The 15,859-nt window shown below is 52.1% G+C and overlaps 2 protein-coding genes across 13 annotated transcripts in view; one reads left to right on the top strand and one right to left on the bottom strand.

Moving 5' to 3' along the window:
* MED24 (mediator complex subunit 24) overlaps nucleotides 1-11,183 on the bottom strand; it is a 33,341-nt gene extending 22,158 nt beyond the window's left edge. For 6 of the 11 annotated variants that reach the window (XM_004764620.3, XM_013062540.2, XM_004764622.3 and 3 more), the window contains exons 1-3: nucleotides 3,237-3,385; nucleotides 2,650-2,835; nucleotides 2,479-2,561 (exon numbers count right to left, since the gene is read on the bottom strand). In XM_004764620.3, coding sequence (XP_004764677.1) covers nucleotides 2,479-2,561; nucleotides 2,650-2,779 — 213 coding nt within the window. In that variant the 5' untranslated portion in view covers nucleotides 2,780-2,835; nucleotides 3,237-3,385. The other 5 variants (XM_045070250.1, XM_045070249.1, XM_045070251.1 and 2 more) reach the window with 5 other exon arrangements.
* The window catches only part of THRA (thyroid hormone receptor alpha), a 24,557-nt gene continuing 19,322 nt past the window's right edge, over nucleotides 10,625-15,859 (top strand). For both annotated transcript variants that reach the window (XM_045070254.1, XM_045070253.1), the window contains exon 1: nucleotides 10,625-10,845. The gene's annotated coding sequence lies outside the window, so the exon portion shown is untranslated. The remainder of the gene's footprint in view (nucleotides 10,846-15,859) is intronic.

Raw genomic sequence — 15,859 nt, 5'->3', positions numbered from 1 at the left:
ACAGACAGAGATCACAAGTAGGCAGAGAGGCAGGCAGAGAGAGAGAGGAGGAAGCAGGCTCCCCGCTGAGCAGAGAGCCCGATGCAAGGCTCAATCCCAGGACCCCGGGATCATGACCTGAGCTGAAGGCAGAGGCTTTAGCCCACTGAGCCACCCAGGCGCCTCTGCATTTTTGTTACATGTTAAACAGCTATACACACACACATACACACACACAAATGCTACCACACCATTCCTCCACTTACAACTCTTTAAATGATTACTCGTCACCCTAGGATAAAGTCCAAACTCTATAGCATCACCCATAGGTCCTTTATCACCCACAAGCCTCCCTATCTCTCTATAAACCAGTCTCCTTCTTGAAGTGCTAGCCCAGCAGTTCTTAAAATATGGTCCAGGAACCCCTGGAATCTATGAAGTTAAAACTATTTTTTAAATACTGCTAAGATGTGGGGTGCCTGGGTGGCTCAGTGGGTTAAGCCTCTGCCTTTGGCTCAGGTCATGGTCTGAGGGTCCTGGGATCAAGCCCTGCATCAGGCTCTCTGCTCAGCAGGGAGCCTGCTTCCCCCTCTCTCTGCCTGCCTCTCTGTCTACTTGTGATCTCTCTTTCTCTGTCAAATAAATAAATAAAATCTTAAATAAATAAATTATTATTATTATTATTTTAATTTATTTGTCATAGAGAGAGAGGGCAAGTGAGCCCACAAGTAGGCAGAGCATCAGGCAGAGGTGGAGAGAGAAGCAGGCTCCCTGCCGAGCAAGAAGCCCAATGTGGGACTCGATCCCAGGACCCTGGGATCATGACCTGAGCCAAAGACAGTGGCTTAACCAATTAGGCCACCCAGGCATCCCTCGTTTGCCTTTTCTACTCTCATTCTCCCACAACAGTATGTGGAATGTCCCAGAGGCTCCATGACATGTGAATCATATAATTAAATGCGTCAACAATTGGAATATCTGTGTTACTCAGTAACAGATATGTTCCACATGACCAATTCATGACATTATAAAATTACACATAAGTAAAAGATCTGTTCAAGGTGCAAGAAAGAGACCAATGGATTTTAATGTAACAGAGTATAAGAAGTTCATTGAGTGGAGCCTGGTGACTCCTGATCTCAGGGTCGTGAGTTCAAGCCCCATGTTGGATGTAGAGCTTACTTAAAAATCAATTAATTAATTTTTTTAAGTTCATTGATATGGTTTCACATCACCTGTTGAATTTAGTGTGTCAACGAATATCCATTTATTTTGAAAAGCTTATTAACATTCTCTGCCCCTGGGGCACCTGGGTGGCTCACTGGGTTAAAGCCTCTGCCTTCAGCTCAGGTCATGATCTCAAGGTCCTGGGATTAAGCCCCGCATCCGGCTCTCTGCTCAACAGGGAGCCTGCTTCCCTTCCTCTCTCTCTGCCTGCCTCTCTGCCTGCTTGTGATCTCTGTCAGTCAAATAAATAAATAAAATCTTAAAAAAAAAAACAAAAACTGCCCTTTTCAAACTAAATATCTGATATCTGAGGACAGATTTTTCTTCATACAATTTAGCCAAAATAACCTACTGCAACAATTGAATGCAGAAGTGATAGGAGAATTCAGCTGTCTTCTATTAAACCATTAAAGAGATTAGCAAAAACGTAAAACGATGCTACTTTCCTCACTAGCTTTTTTGTTTTGGAAAATATGGTTTTCACTAAAAGGCTATTTATATTAACATGTAATATAACAGGCTTTATTTAATAGACTTTGCTTTTGTTACTTTTAAGTAAGTTCATAAATATTTTTTAAATTTCTCAGTTTTCATTTCTAAAATAGTAAATATGGATACATGAAATACATATAAACAAAAGCTTTGTGGGAGTCTCAATAGTTTTTAAGAGCATAAAAGGATGCTGAGACCAAAACTACTGCTCTAGCCAGACAAATTTTCGGTTCCTAAACAACATGCGATTTTTGCCTCCCAGACTTTACATAAGCTTTTCTTTCTGCTTTTCACCAATCTGCTTGGCTAATTCCTATTAACCATAAGTTCTTAGTTTAAACAACACTTTCTCCAGAAAGCCTTCCCTGATTGCTCACTGAATTCCATGCCTCTCTCACATACTCTCCTAATACTGTCCTACCCTACATCATAAGCCCATCCTGTGACTGATTGCTTATTTTCATGTCTGTTTTTCCCCACTAAATTCCTTGTGGACTGGGATCAGGTCTTGTTCTCCAAGGGCCTACACCACTGACACGTTCATGAATATTTAAGTTAATGTATATATCCCCAGGGCCTACACCACTGACACGTTCATGAATATTTAAGTTAATGTAACATTCATCACAACCAATGAAATATTATTATTTTCACAAGACAACTGAAGCTCAGAGAAGTGATGTGTTCAAACAAATTCACCTAGAAAGTGTAAGCTGACAAGTGTACTCCAAGTCTTTTACCTTGAAATCCTCACTCTCTGGAATAGATGGGGCAGTTTACCTGGGAACTAATGGCATACTTCAGGTAGGACAGGATGAGAGGATTGGGGGAGGGTCCAATCATGGCCTGCTCCAGTAGTGCTTCTGCAAAGGGAATAACAAAGCAAGACTGAGTGGTTACAGCTTTTCTGGGTTTAGCCCTCCCAGCCTTCCTTCCTACTTCAGTTGAGACCTGCTAGGTTGAGAATGTCCCAGGTGGCTCCTTTAGGAAAGAATTTCTTCATGTTGATTGCCCACTGGTAGTCACTCCATCGCTCCTTCCAGGCTTGCAAAATGGCTTGCTTCAAGTTCACTACCTTCATGATTTCACGCTGAGAAGGGGCCGGTGGCAGTCAGCTCTGCGTTGGAAGAAACTGAGCTAAGAGAAGGAGAGAGGGGATTCTGAATTAAAGAACTGGGGAGGGCCGAGCTGAATCAAACGGATATAGGAGGATTTAAGGGAGGTAGAGTAATTAGAAAGAAAAAATGGGAAAGAGGATAAGAAAGAAATTCTGTCAGGTTCCTTCCTCCTGAATCATCCTTCCTTCAACTGGAGCACTAAGAAAAGGGTGTCCAAGGGGCTTAAAGAGTGAAGACAGAGGATGGCAAGGGGTTAAGCCCATTCCGATTGTCTAATTACGCCCTTAGCTCTGGCTGCGTCCTCAGACCATACCACCCCAAATCGAGAGTTTTTTCTCTAGTTCTTCCACCTACCCCAACCTTGAAAGTATAATCCCCTATTTCCTTTTCATCCACCACCTCCCCAATTTCAAAGCCTACCGTACAAGATAGGTCTAGAGCCTAGGTATCGCCATCTTGGCACTTTTCAAAGAGCTTAACTTCTATTGGCTGGGAGTAAAAATCACGAGCCAATAATAATGCAGCAAGAGATAGGTCGCTCCGCGATGTCTTCTGGGAATTGTAGTTCCTTGGACGGGGCTAGCGAGGGCGCTAAGGGACTAAGGTATCCCGCCCACATTGTTTTTCTGCTTTAGAGAAGGACATGTATAAACTGAAGCATCAGAGACTCAGGGGGCGGAGGGAGCGGAGAGCTCTTGAAAGACCGTTCTCAAGCAAGCGTCGCCCAAAGACGTCACTACTGACCAGGCATTTAAATGATATTCTGACCCCCTTCCTTTACAATCTACTTACTATGCACAGCCTGGGTGTGGCGTTCGTTCAGCAATACTTCTTACTCTTTCTAGACTGTTTTTTTTGGGGGGGGGGTTGCTCTTACACCCCTGGGTGTACCAGAATCCTTATTTCCACACCTGTATTGCAGAGATGACACTGGGGCTTGATCAGTTGTACACACATCACCATTTAACCCCCAAATTAGGCAGTCCTCCCAGAATCTCCTGGCCCTGCATACTGCTTGAATATGGGGAGAAGTAAAGAGGAAACTGAGGTTAAGGTTATCAAAAATAAGGGGAATCTAAGAAATTGTCATAGCCAAGAGGGCTTAAGGAGACATAATTATTAAATATAAGCTGGCATCCTGGATGTCATCCTGGAACAGAAGAACACTGGGTGAAAACTTAAGGACTGTGAGTAAAGCATAGACATTAGTTAATAGTGACATATCAAGGGGCGCCTGGGTGGCTCAGTGGGTTAAAGCCTCTGCTTTCGGCTCAGGTCATGATCCCAGGGTCCTGGGATCGAGCCCCACATCAGGCTCTCTGCTCAGCGGGAAGCCTGCTTCCTCCTCTCTCTGCCTGCCTCTCTGCCTACTTGGGATCTCTGTCTGTCAAATAAATAAATAAAATCTTAAAAAAAAAATACCATACTAATGTAAGAGGCTAATAAAAGGAGAAATTGGCTATGGCATGTATGGAGCCCCTACTATGTTCAAATCTTTTCCTATAAGTCTAAAACTACCCCTTTTTTTTTAAGTTTATTAAAAACAATACAATGTCTTGCTTATCCTAGGGAACAAAATCATGCATAATTATATTCAGGGCTTTAGACATTAGCCTTCTTTTCCCCCTTCAGTGAGAAGCTCAGAAACGCATGCTATTCACCTCTGGCTCCAGTGTCTGAGCCTTCTCTATATATGGCCCTTATCCCTGCCCTGTCCTGGGGACAGATCGTCCCTAACATTTATAACCAAGGACAAGAGTAAACATGGAGGCCACAACCAGCATTCTGTCACCCTCTACTTTCAGCTCCCCCATCCCATACCCTAAGGCTGATATCCCAGTCCTTGAGGCCGAGTCCCATCCCTATTCTCCAGCAACCATTCTTTGGCCACACTTTTGCAAAATCAGTCGTCAGGGGGATGAATCTGGAAGCACAGCGCACTCAGACTCTAGAAGCAAACTTGTTGGCCCTTGGGGCAGAGAATAACAGGATTCTGGGTATGGGAGCAAAATCACAACAGGGAGACAAGGACCCCTATTCTCAGGGGTAGAGTGCAGCTGAAGGAGGACCAGATCACAGCCCGCTGAGGTCATTACTGCCTATGGCTTCTCCTTCCCCATGCACCCATCCACACTGCCTCCATTCTGCTCCCCTTTGTGCCTACCTAAGTGACACCACTGGGAAATAGTATTTCTGCAAAACAGCTGCCAAACTTCCAAACAGGAAGGAGGGAGAACCCAAACTCCTCACACTTAACTTCCAACCTGCCCCCAGCTATACTTGAGACAACCACAAACCCCACACTCACTCGCCCTTGACACAACCACAAACCCTGTTCTTCTGCAGCCTCACATGTACCTGGCCTCCCTTCTCCCAGGCCCCAACTTGGCCTTTGCCTGCTCCCTCCACCCATTCCTTTCTGGTGACAGCACCCCAGCATCCCCTCCTTTGAGCCCTCCCTGGGTCCTATAGCTCCTTTCCCATCCCTCATAGCCCAAACTGTCCCTCTTAGAGAGAAGTTGTCAACTTTGGGACTGCTCCTGACTGAGTTAGTGGGTGTTGGTACATTTGTGGGAATATCTGGGCCCTGAGGATAGTGATATTCTGAGCTTAAACCATCCCTCTCTGGCAGAAAGCCTGGCAGATCTCTGGGGGATGGAGGGGTACCTCCTTCCCACTTCACAGTGGCAGGGAGGCGGCGTTTGTAGTCAGGCCATCTGCCTTCCCTGTCCCCCCACCTCTTACCAGCAGCTCCCTTTCTAGGCTTGGCAGGGTTCCCCCAAGGACTGGACTCCTAAGGGACTATGAGGACTCCCTTAGCTCTGGACATGGGCCATCTTCAATTTCTCTACTTTGACTGTCCTGCCTTTCTGGTCTATCAATATCAGAGACAGCCCTTCCATACACGACCTCTTCCCTCCACACCATGTTAGCTTCCCAGGACCCACTGGCTCCTTGGCTGGGTCCTCTGTCCCCAAGGATGGGGATCTCTGAAAATCCTCCTGTGGGTAAGAGAAGAGGTACCAGCATACCCTCTGGATAGAAAGGAAACCATCCCTCTCAAATGCCCTTCTTACCCCACTTTCTTTGCTGTCCATTTCTTCCCCCTCAGCACTGATAAAGACTAAGCTTCCACCTCTGCTCCCTTAGTTCCAAGCCCCAACCTCTTCATCTTGTTGGCTGGTCTGGCAGGGGAAAGGGTCTGCCTGGAAAAGTGGGGCAGATGGAAGACACCCAGGAGGAATGACATGGCAACATTGGAGCAGTGGCAGGAAAGAAGCTGGTAGGCCACCGGGGGGCTTGGGGCTGGGTAAGGGGCTGTGGGGAATAGGGCTTTTTGGTACCCAAAGGGATGGGTACATTCCTTATCAGGGCTAGAAAAAGGTGTAAGGAAAAGTGGCACGAGTCTAGACCCAGAAACACTGAAATGCTTGGTAAGCGTACAAGGCACAAAGGGTTTCAGCATCCCTTCGCTACACAGGGAAACTGAGTCATTCCCCTCCCCTAGCTGGAAAATTTTCTTTGGATGCTTGCCTGGGTCCCCCCACTCTGGGGAGTTAATTGGCAGCAGGTGCATGGAGAAAGACTTGTTCTCACACACTCATATCCAGCTGGTTCCAAACCAGTCCCCTTCCCCGAGCAGTCCCACATCAAAATCCCCACTTTCTATCTCTCTGGGGGAGAGGGGGAGGGGAGGGGAGAAGCCTACGATGTGGACCCACCTCAGGACGGTTCCTGGATCCCCCACAGTTCCCCATGTCTGTCTTCCCACTGCCCCACAGAGGTCCAGAGAGAAGCCAGCCAGGACAATGAAAGGCATATTTGAACTAACCATTGGAGTAGTTTCCTCTCCAACTCCCTGAAGGATGTCTTCCGTCTTCACACTCAGCTCAGAGAAGAGACTGTCCTGTGATCCCCAGGCCTGGACAGTGGCAGGGAAAGGAAGCCAGCCTGTCATTTCCTTTGCACCACTCCTCCTTCCAGGCCCTGAGAACCACTCTACACTCTTGGCCTCCATACCAGCTTGTCCCATCTCCTTTCATTGGAGGGGGGAGGGCTGCATTCTGGGAAGGCTCAAACTCTATGGTAAAGGACACTCTGCCCCTACCCTCCTCCCCTCTCTCCTGGTAAAGGCAGGATGAGGAGGCTCTATGCAAGAGTGTGAAACCAGGGACACCTGGGTGGCTCAGTGAGTTGAGCCTCTGCCTTCAGCTCAAGCCCCACATCGGGCTCTCTGCTCCGCTGGGAGCCTGCTTCCCGCTCTCTCTCTCTGCCTGCCTCTCTGCCTACTTGTGATCTCTGTCTGTGAAATAAATAAATAAAATCTTTGAAGAAAAAAAGTGTGAAACCAAAAGCTGGAAAATTTAGGGGGTCCAATATCTGGCACATATTAAATGCTTAAAAAAAAAAAAAGGTATCAAAAGAATGAATAAAAGTAGAAGAACCCCTGAAAGGCAACCTGGAGAAGGTGTCAGCTTCTTTTTCCACTTCATCCCTCAGTTACCAAGAGCAAGGTTCAGTCAGGCCTGAGTCCCTTCCCTGGCCCTCTGCTTTATGACCCATACCCAGGGCACCTGATAGGACAAAGATGATTGGGAGGGGGACATTAAGTGGCCCATTTACCTTCAGCAGGTCTTTCATTGGTGAATTTCCCAGTCTCTTGTCTGCCAGCCAACTGATCCCCAACTCCCATAAGCTGTCCCCCCTTTCTTTTCTCCATTTTCACTATCTTTCTTGATTGAAAGATCACTGAGGGGGAGAAACACCTGAGGTTTAGCTTTTCTTAGCTGGTTTCCCCTGCTGTCTTTCCAGAACTCCTCAATAAATGGGGCTGTGTCTGCAGAGTCAGGGGGTATCTGCTGGGTACTTCACCACTTGCTGACATCACCCAGAGCCTAGGAGCTCCAGATTGGGGAGAGGTGGGATTACTGAGGCCCAGGTCTCCAGGTAATTCCAGGGCAGGCTGGGAAAGGGTCTGTCCCCTGTTTCCACCCCCCCCCCCACAACTGTTTGTGGCTTCTTGGCAGGGGTGGAGGATGCTGTGTGGGGTCTTGGCTTCCAGGTTTTGGGGGAAGCTCTTCAGAAAGATATCTGGATCCCCTGGTTTCTAGGGGTGGGACCCTGAGAAATCTTGGGGTGCTTCCTAGCAACAGTCTGGGAAGGAAGGAAGGAAGGAGGAAGGGAGAGAGGGCGGGGCCCAGGCATAGCTGCTCCGATGGGAGCCCAGAGAACAGGCTGTTCCTGCTGCCTCCTTAGCAACCAAAATCTGAGAGGGAGGGGACCATCAGGCAGATCCCCTTGGAGGGTATCTAACCATCCTCACTTGTGCCCTCCCCCCCCTCCCCAGGGATTCAGCCCTGAAGCAGAGGTGGGGGGGGATGGGAGGAGACAGCCTGAGTGGGGGTTTCCTGGCAAGGACACAACAGAAGCTGGGGCTGAAATGACTCTGAGAGGAGCTAGAAGTGTCAAGAAATGGGGGTAGGCAGGATGAGTGGGGCAGAAAGGGGGCTGATGCAACACCAGGCAGGGGCTATAAGCCCAGACCTGGGCTGGATCCCAGCATCTGGCTGTATGCCTGCTTTAGAGGCTGTGTGCCCTTCACTTTGCCCTTGCCCAGGTCTGTTACTAGCCCATATTGGGAGCCAAGGCAGAGAGGTAAGGAGAAGATGGGAGTGGTAAACTCTTATTTTTGAGTTCCAGGTGCCCCACTCTGCCCCTGGGGGTGGGGGGGAGGTAGATCAGGAGGCACTTCATTTTCTGTGGCTTTGGGTCTAGGATTTCAAAAAGTCTCCCTCACCAGATATCTTTAGGGCCTTTTGTCAGAGAAACAAACGTGGAGGAAGCTGAAGTAGAAGGGAGACAAACCCATAGCACCTTTGTGTTCCCCCTCTGGACTGCATCACCCTGTCCTGATCCAGATTAGTGCTAGATCCCATGGCCTCCTGGTTCTGCCTGATGGATGCAGAGTATAAATGTAGCTCATCTCATAAAGGTATCCCATGCATGGGGCTTCTAGCTCAATTCCCTGGGCAGTGCAATCTCAAGAGACTATTCCTATCCAGGGTAGAGCACGCACCCTAAGCAGTGCACATCACAGCCTTGCTCCCCCGGGGGTATCAGACAAACGTGATCACTGAGACATAGCATTAACTGGCAGACAGCCAGCCTCAGTGCACCTCGCACTGCACACTGCCCTGACTCTCCACAATGCAGCCTTCTGCCCCACACTGCCGCTGTTGCATGTCCACTGCAAGCCCAGGCTGAACCCACAGGTTCACGGACTGCATGCTGACTCTGCACACAGTAGACTCAAATCCCCAGTGCAGCTGCCATTGAGCACTGCAGGCTCCCTTCTCCCATTGCATACCCCTCATCACCACCCACTCTGCAGCCTGCAGATTTCATCCCAGCCACCCTTGTTATCCCCATGATTCCCAGGGGGTCCCAAGAGAGCCCTTCCCCTCCCCTGTGCCTTGCAGACCCCAATGGTGCTCCACCCACCCCACCCCCATCCCAAGAGAAATGTCTCCAACAGAGATGAGGATCCAAGAGCTGGAGAGGGACATGAGCAAGGGCAGCCCTACTCAGACAGACTTAGAACTCCACACATAGCAAGGGATTCTGCCCAGTATAAACCAGGCAATTGGTAGAGCAGTTCCCCTTAACACAGACACACACACACACACACCACCCCAAGAGCAGACTTTGGAGACAGGGCCCCGCCCTGGGAGCCAAGGAAAGGCTGTGGCCCCCGCTGGTAAAACTGGGCTAATGACAGTGGGGGAACCGGCGGGGCCAGGGGGGTGCTGGGGTAATTAGGGTTCTGCCTGGCGCTGGGAGATCCCGAGATGAAAGGGGCTCTGGCGTCACTGAGATGGTTTTATGTCCATGAATGCAGGTGTGTGTGTGTGTGTGTGTGTGTGTGTGTGTACATGGGGGGTGGGGCTGGCAGGGCCTCTCCTTTGGGGAAGGAGATCCATTTTTATGCAGCCTGCCCTCCTCCAGAGACTGGCCCCAGTACCATTTGGATTTTGGTGGGGGCAAACACAGGAGGAAATATCACCACTGCAAAGTGAGAGGTGAGGAGGTAGGAGCAAGATTTGACCCCTCCCCAGCTCTCCAAAGGGACCAGATTGTTGAGGAAATAACTGATGAGAGTGACTAGAAAGCCTACATTGGAAGAGGGTGACATTTGAAAGAGGAGGCAGTGGATCAGGTAATAATGTTAGAAATGAGAGGGGAAGGGAGGTAAGGGGAGTAAACCTTCCAACGGGATTAAGAACGTGGGATGATTGAGGTAAAAAGGACCCCAGAGCTCACTTGCCCAACCCTCACGTTTTAAGGTTGAGGAAGCTCTGTCCCCGAGAGCGGTGGTGATTTGCTCAAGGTCACACAGTGAGTTACTGGCGAAGAAGGGCCCCGAACTCAGAAACAAATGCTAAAGCTCCTTAGGGTTTGGAATTTAGACTTTCTCGCCGACTTATAAGGCGCAGACGGCCCGTTGATACTCCCTTCTCCATCCCCATGGTGCAAACCAAAAACCTCCAATTCTTCCAGCAAGCCAAAGCTATCTTTTTAAAATATGTCACCGAGCACCCCTCCTGCCGCCGGCGCCTGGAGTGGGGCGGGCGAGCGCAAGCGGGGCGGGGGCAGCGGCGGCCGAGGGGCGGCCGGGCGGCTGGCAGGGGTCCCGGGGCGCGGCGGGGGGCGGGGGGCGGGGGGCGGGGGCCGCCGGCGGCGGCGGCGAGGCGGCCTGCAGGGAGCAGCCGCGAGCCGGCCGGGCGCGCCGAGCCCGAGCCCCAGCCGGAGCGGGGCGGGGGAGGGAGGAGCCAAGAGCGGCCGCCGCCTCTGCCGGAGGAGCCGCGGGGCCGCCACACTCGCCCCCCGCCCCCCCCCGCGCTCACTCGCACTCACACCCGGGCGCTGGAGGCGGGCGGCCCGGGCCCCACCGGCCCCCCATGGACGCCCCGGGCACGGGGCGCTGAGACCCCGCGTCGCTGCCCAGCCCTGTCCAGCGCGCCACGCCGAGGTAAGGGGGAGGGAGCGAGGGGGCATTAATATGCAAATGCCTCGCGATTGATTATGCAAAGCCGTGGGGCTCTAGGTCCAGCTCCCTGGCGGACTGGGGGGCGCCCGGGGGTACCCGCTGCCAGCCTCGGCTTTCCCCGGCTCCCCGGTCACCCTGTCACAGTCCGAGAGCTCGCAACTTACGCCCTGGGAAAGGGAGGTGTTGCTAGGAGGTCGGTGGGCCCCGGGGTTCGCCGGCAGAGATGGCGTCCAGGCCTCCCCCTCGAGGGCCCGCCCGGCCTCTGTCCGGCCCGTCTGCTGCGCACTCCCGGGCCCGGCCCCGCTGCCGGCCGCCGGAGCTCCCCCGCCCGCCGCGGTTTGTTTACGGTGCGCCGGAGGCCTGCCCCCCCCACCCCCCACCCCTAGCCTCGGAGGCTGAGGCCGAGGCCGAGTGGCCTTTGCAAAGCCGCCTCCAGCTGCGGAGGGTTGTATAAGTGGGGTGGGGGGTGGGCTTGCACTGGCCGGGGGAGAGGGACGTCTCCCCCCACCATTCCACCCGCCTCCCCAATTGAGCAGGGCTCTCTGGTTGCAACACTCCTAATTGCAAAAAACGCGGTTTGGAGGGGAGGGAGTGTGTGTGTGTGTAGCAGGGAGTGTATGTGAGGGTCCCTAGATGATCCAGAGAGTTGCAAGCTGGTGCGGTAGGGGAAGAGAGGGAGGAAGGGACCTGTGTGGAGTGCCCCCCCTTGTTTCCCTCCCTTTGCAACGTGTCTCTGGTGCCCCTTCAGTGCCTGGGGCCCTCCCTTGTCCGGTGTGAAAGAAAGGCCTGCAGCGGGGGGCAGGGATGATAAGGCCAATGGAGAGGGCCACCATTTACAGGGGTGGAGGTCGCAGAAGGAAAGCTGGTGGGATAGGAGCCTGCCCCTCAATGCTGGCTCTGGCCCCAGGAAGGGGAAGAGATGAAGGGGGCTGTTGTCCCCGATGAGGGAGGGGAAGCAAATGTGACATGCAGACAGAGATATTCCAACACATACAGCCACATCCATGCACACCCAGGGACACCCAGGCAGACTCAAGGACAGGAGCTGCTGGACACACCCACATGGGGACAAGGGAAGAAGCAGGCTGCCGCTGCACCGGGGAGCTCAAAGGGGTGGGACACACCCACGGGAGACCAAGAGCGAGGAGACCAATCCATGCACATACCCACGCACAGGGTCACACGGAGATGCTGTCACACACGGGCAAGGAGGAGTCGCTGTCACCCACACAGAAAAAGTCACTATCGAACGCATGCATGAACACAGAGCAATTGCACACAGTCGCACATTACAAAAGACCCTGTCACTCACAGGCACACACGTGCTAGCATGAGCCCAGTCACACAGGCATCATCGCCTGCCTTGACAGTGACTGTCAGTCAAATGCAAATGCAGTTACACATCAACACATGTATACACAACTTAGCAACAAGTATTTTCCTGGACTCATACTGTGGATCTCCAAGGTTCTGTGTACAACAAAATCTCTACTCTGAGGAAAATCAAATTCATCTCCGTGAAAAGACTTTCCTGCATAGTGGTGCAAAACATGCTTTCATGATAATGTTCTCCGTCTCTCTGGCTCTATCGGCTTGTCATCCCCCGCCCCCCTCCTTGATGGTGAGCTCCTTGAGACCTGGGAGAATCACTCGAAGAGCTCTGGATCCCACCCAGAGCCTAGCACAGGAAGTGCCCTGTAAATGTTAATTGATTGACGGTGAACTCCAGACACAGGTGTACTCATTTGCACATGGTCCCAGGGACTCAGGTACAGAAGGCATTCACAAGGCTCAGGTCCATGCAGTCACAGGTCCACGCCAACAGCTGTGTCCAGACATCCCCAGATGTGCACACTGTGGCTGTACAGTCAGGCGCACCCCTAGATGCACACACAGTTGTAGATTTTTTTCTCTCAAGCTTCCTCCTGTCTTCCTCTAGGCTCAGCCTTCTTTTTCTTTCTTCTTCTTCTTCTTTTTTTTTTTTTTTTTTTTTTGGAGGGACAGAGAAACAAGAGCAAAGAGAGCAGGGGCAGGGGGGTTCCAGAGGGCCGAGTCATGGGGCTGAAGCAATGTCCAGTGGCTTCCAGCAGCTGAGATTATCCTAGCTGCTGGGGGGTGGGGGTGGGGAGTTGGGGAGGGGCCCCTCTAGCCACCTTGAAGGCAAATGCGGGATCTAGGTGCTCCTGCCAGGGTCGTTTGTCTGAGCCTTTCCCTGGGGGCCATTGACTTGCCCTCTGCCAGAGGAGTTCCTGCCTCCCACCATGAGTCTGGCCCCTTTTCCCACCTCTGCCCTCCTGTCTAAACTTGGAAGCCTTCCTTAGGAGGCCGTACGCTGGTGAGTGTCTGGGTGAGTGATGTGTATTTTTGACTTGGAATTTCTCTCTAACGCTGTCTCCCTTTTGCTCTGTCTTGCTGTGTCTGATTGTCTCTCTCCTCGTTTCTCTGACAGTCTGGAACTCTCCCCCGGGGCCGCTGCCCCTGTCTACCCCTGCTCTTGTCTCCAGTCTCTGCCACAGCCTCCTTTCTCAGAGCTGGGAACTGGCAGTAATGAGCTTCATACTTTTCCAGTTGTTAATACTCACACCCCGCCCCTTGGTCTGCCTGCCCTGCCTCTGGGGTCAACAAAAGGTTGGGGTGGGAGGGGTGGGGGGCTCAGCTGGCTGCTCAGGACATCCGCTCAGCTGCAGCAGCAAGTTTTGGGGGCCGGTGGCGGGGAAGGGATGGGCGGAGGGTGGGAGTGGGGCACGGTCAGGCGATCACTCATGCTGACCTCTTGGGGTGGCAAACCTGCTGGGTAGAAGCCCTGGGTCTGCGGGCTACAGCCAGCTAGCTCCTAAGCAAGCCCGCAAGGAGCCACCCCACCACGCTGACCCACTGGAAAATAGTCGCCCCCATGGGCAGTAGCGGGAGCTGGCAGGGTGCCACTGAGCAGGGTCAGCGGCAGGACTCACAATGGCCTTTCTCCACACCCCTGGCAGCTGAGGTCCACCTCAGAGATGCCCAACAGCTGTGCCCTCTGCCCAAGCCTCCAGAGCTGGGTTCTAGAGGTACAGCTGCCCAGATTATGTGGGAGGCTGAGTGAGGCCCTGTCTCCTGAGTGTAGGCTCCAGCCCAGAGTGGGAATTTGAGCAGGGGGTAGTGTGGGTAGGGGGCCCAGAGCCCAGGGGGGCATCCAGCATTTCTCATGCTCCCCACTAGCCATGACTTGTTTGGATGAGGAGGCATTTGGTACTGATTCTACCCTAGATAATATATAGGCTGCTATAGAGGGGAAGTTGGGGCTCAGTCACAGGGGAGACATAGCTGGGTCATAGAACAAGGTATGATTCTTTTAGCAAATAATACACTCTCATGGTTAAGAGAAGTAATTTTTTTCTTTTTTCTTTTTTTTTTTTTTTTAGCTGTAGTGCCGGGGTTTGAATCCCAGCTCTGCCACTTGCTGCTTGTATAACACTGGGCAATCGATTTAACCTTTCCCTTGCCTTTTCAAGAAATTGAGGATGAGAATATCTCATTCAGTTTTTTGAGGATTAGAGGAGTTAGAATATATAAATTGCTTTTACCAGTGCTTCCTGCATAAGAAGCACCGAATGTGTTAGCTGTTACACAGAGGAAGCCTGTGGGTCTGGGGTCCTCTGGATTTTTTGGAGAAGCTGGGCGGAGAATTGGATCGCCAGATGTCCCAGGAATGGGATGGGAGTTGGGGAAGACAGTGGGTTCCTAATCTCCAGCCCCCTCACCCTTCCTGTCACATCCCTCTCCCTACAAGTTTTTGCAACCTGAAACCCTCCTGCCTCTTGTCCTGTAGAGTACAGCACACTACCTGTCTGCCAGTGACCCAGCATCCCAGACGCCCATCATCAGCCGGTCACCCAGGACCTAGTCGTGGCCGTGGCTGATAGATAACAAATTCCCCATCCCTGCACTGATGGGGAGTGGTGGTGTGAAAGGCACTGAGTAAGGACCAATGGGTGGGTGTGGCACCTTGAGGGCCAGGGTCTCTCCTGGGTTGCCTCTCTAACCCTGTGAGTCTGGTGGTAAGACTCCTCTCTCCTCCAAATCCCTTTTCTTCGACCCCTCCTCTTCAAGGTGCAGCAAGGACAGTGGAGGGATGGCCTGTGATGGGCCACTGGGGAGCCTCGGGAGTGGGAAGCTAGTCTTAACTTGAGTTCTCACAGTTGCAAAGGGGAATTGTGCCTCTTGGGGTGGGAGGCAAGCATGCCTGTAGTGAAGCTAGAGACTGGGTTTTTGCCATTCATTGGTTGCTGATTTTGGCCTGGGTTTTCCTCATCTGGAGACAGTGATGCCCACCTCACTCTGAGTTGAGAGTAAATAACATGATGTGGCCTGACACATGTGTTCAATCCGGGTTGCAGCCAGGCTTGATAAGCAATGCCTGTGGATCCTCCTGTTCTTCCAAGGCCTAGCATGCTCCAGGGTGGGGATTCACATGTCCCCCTGGAACCAGAGACCGTTCCCCATCTCTCTCAGAGGCGTCTGGGGCTGGTGTGTGCTGATGCCTGGGGCAGGGAGGCGGGGGTTTGCAATATGATTTTCAGGCATTCAGAGTTGTCTGCTCTTCTCCCTGGCAGGCCAAGGTTGGGGTAACAAAGGGGACTTCCTTGTATGAGGTGGTCCAGAGGGAGGGGTCAGAAGTCCTCTGGGTAGACAAGGAAAGCAAGGTGGAACTTTCTGGTGCCCAGGAAATGCTATGGTTGCCCCCCTGCTTTGAGGATGAGCCTTTAGTCTGGGGACTAGGGGCTGGGGTTAAAGGTTAGGGGCAAAGGCACAGCCTCACCCTCAGCAGTGGCAAAGAACAGCCCCAGCCCACCTCCCCTTCTTCCTCCTGTCTTCCTCTTCTAAGGAAGAGACAAGATCTTGACTCCCAGTCTGTTTCTGAGCTGTTTCATTTTCTCTTTTACCCAGGCGCGTGGGCGGGGGATAGGGAACGCGGAGCGAGGCTATCGGCTATTGGTGGCTATCGGCATTTTTGTAC

The sequence above is a fragment of the Mustela putorius genome, unplaced genomic scaffold (assembly GCF_011764305.1).
Source record: "Mustela putorius furo isolate JIRA1106 unplaced genomic scaffold, ASM1176430v1.1 tig00003962_pilon_pilon_pilon, whole genome shotgun sequence".
NCBI lineage: Eukaryota > Metazoa > Chordata > Mammalia > Carnivora > Mustelidae > Mustela > Mustela putorius.
Note: the sequence above shows the minus strand (reverse complement) of the source record. Positions and strands in the feature narration are given on the sequence as shown.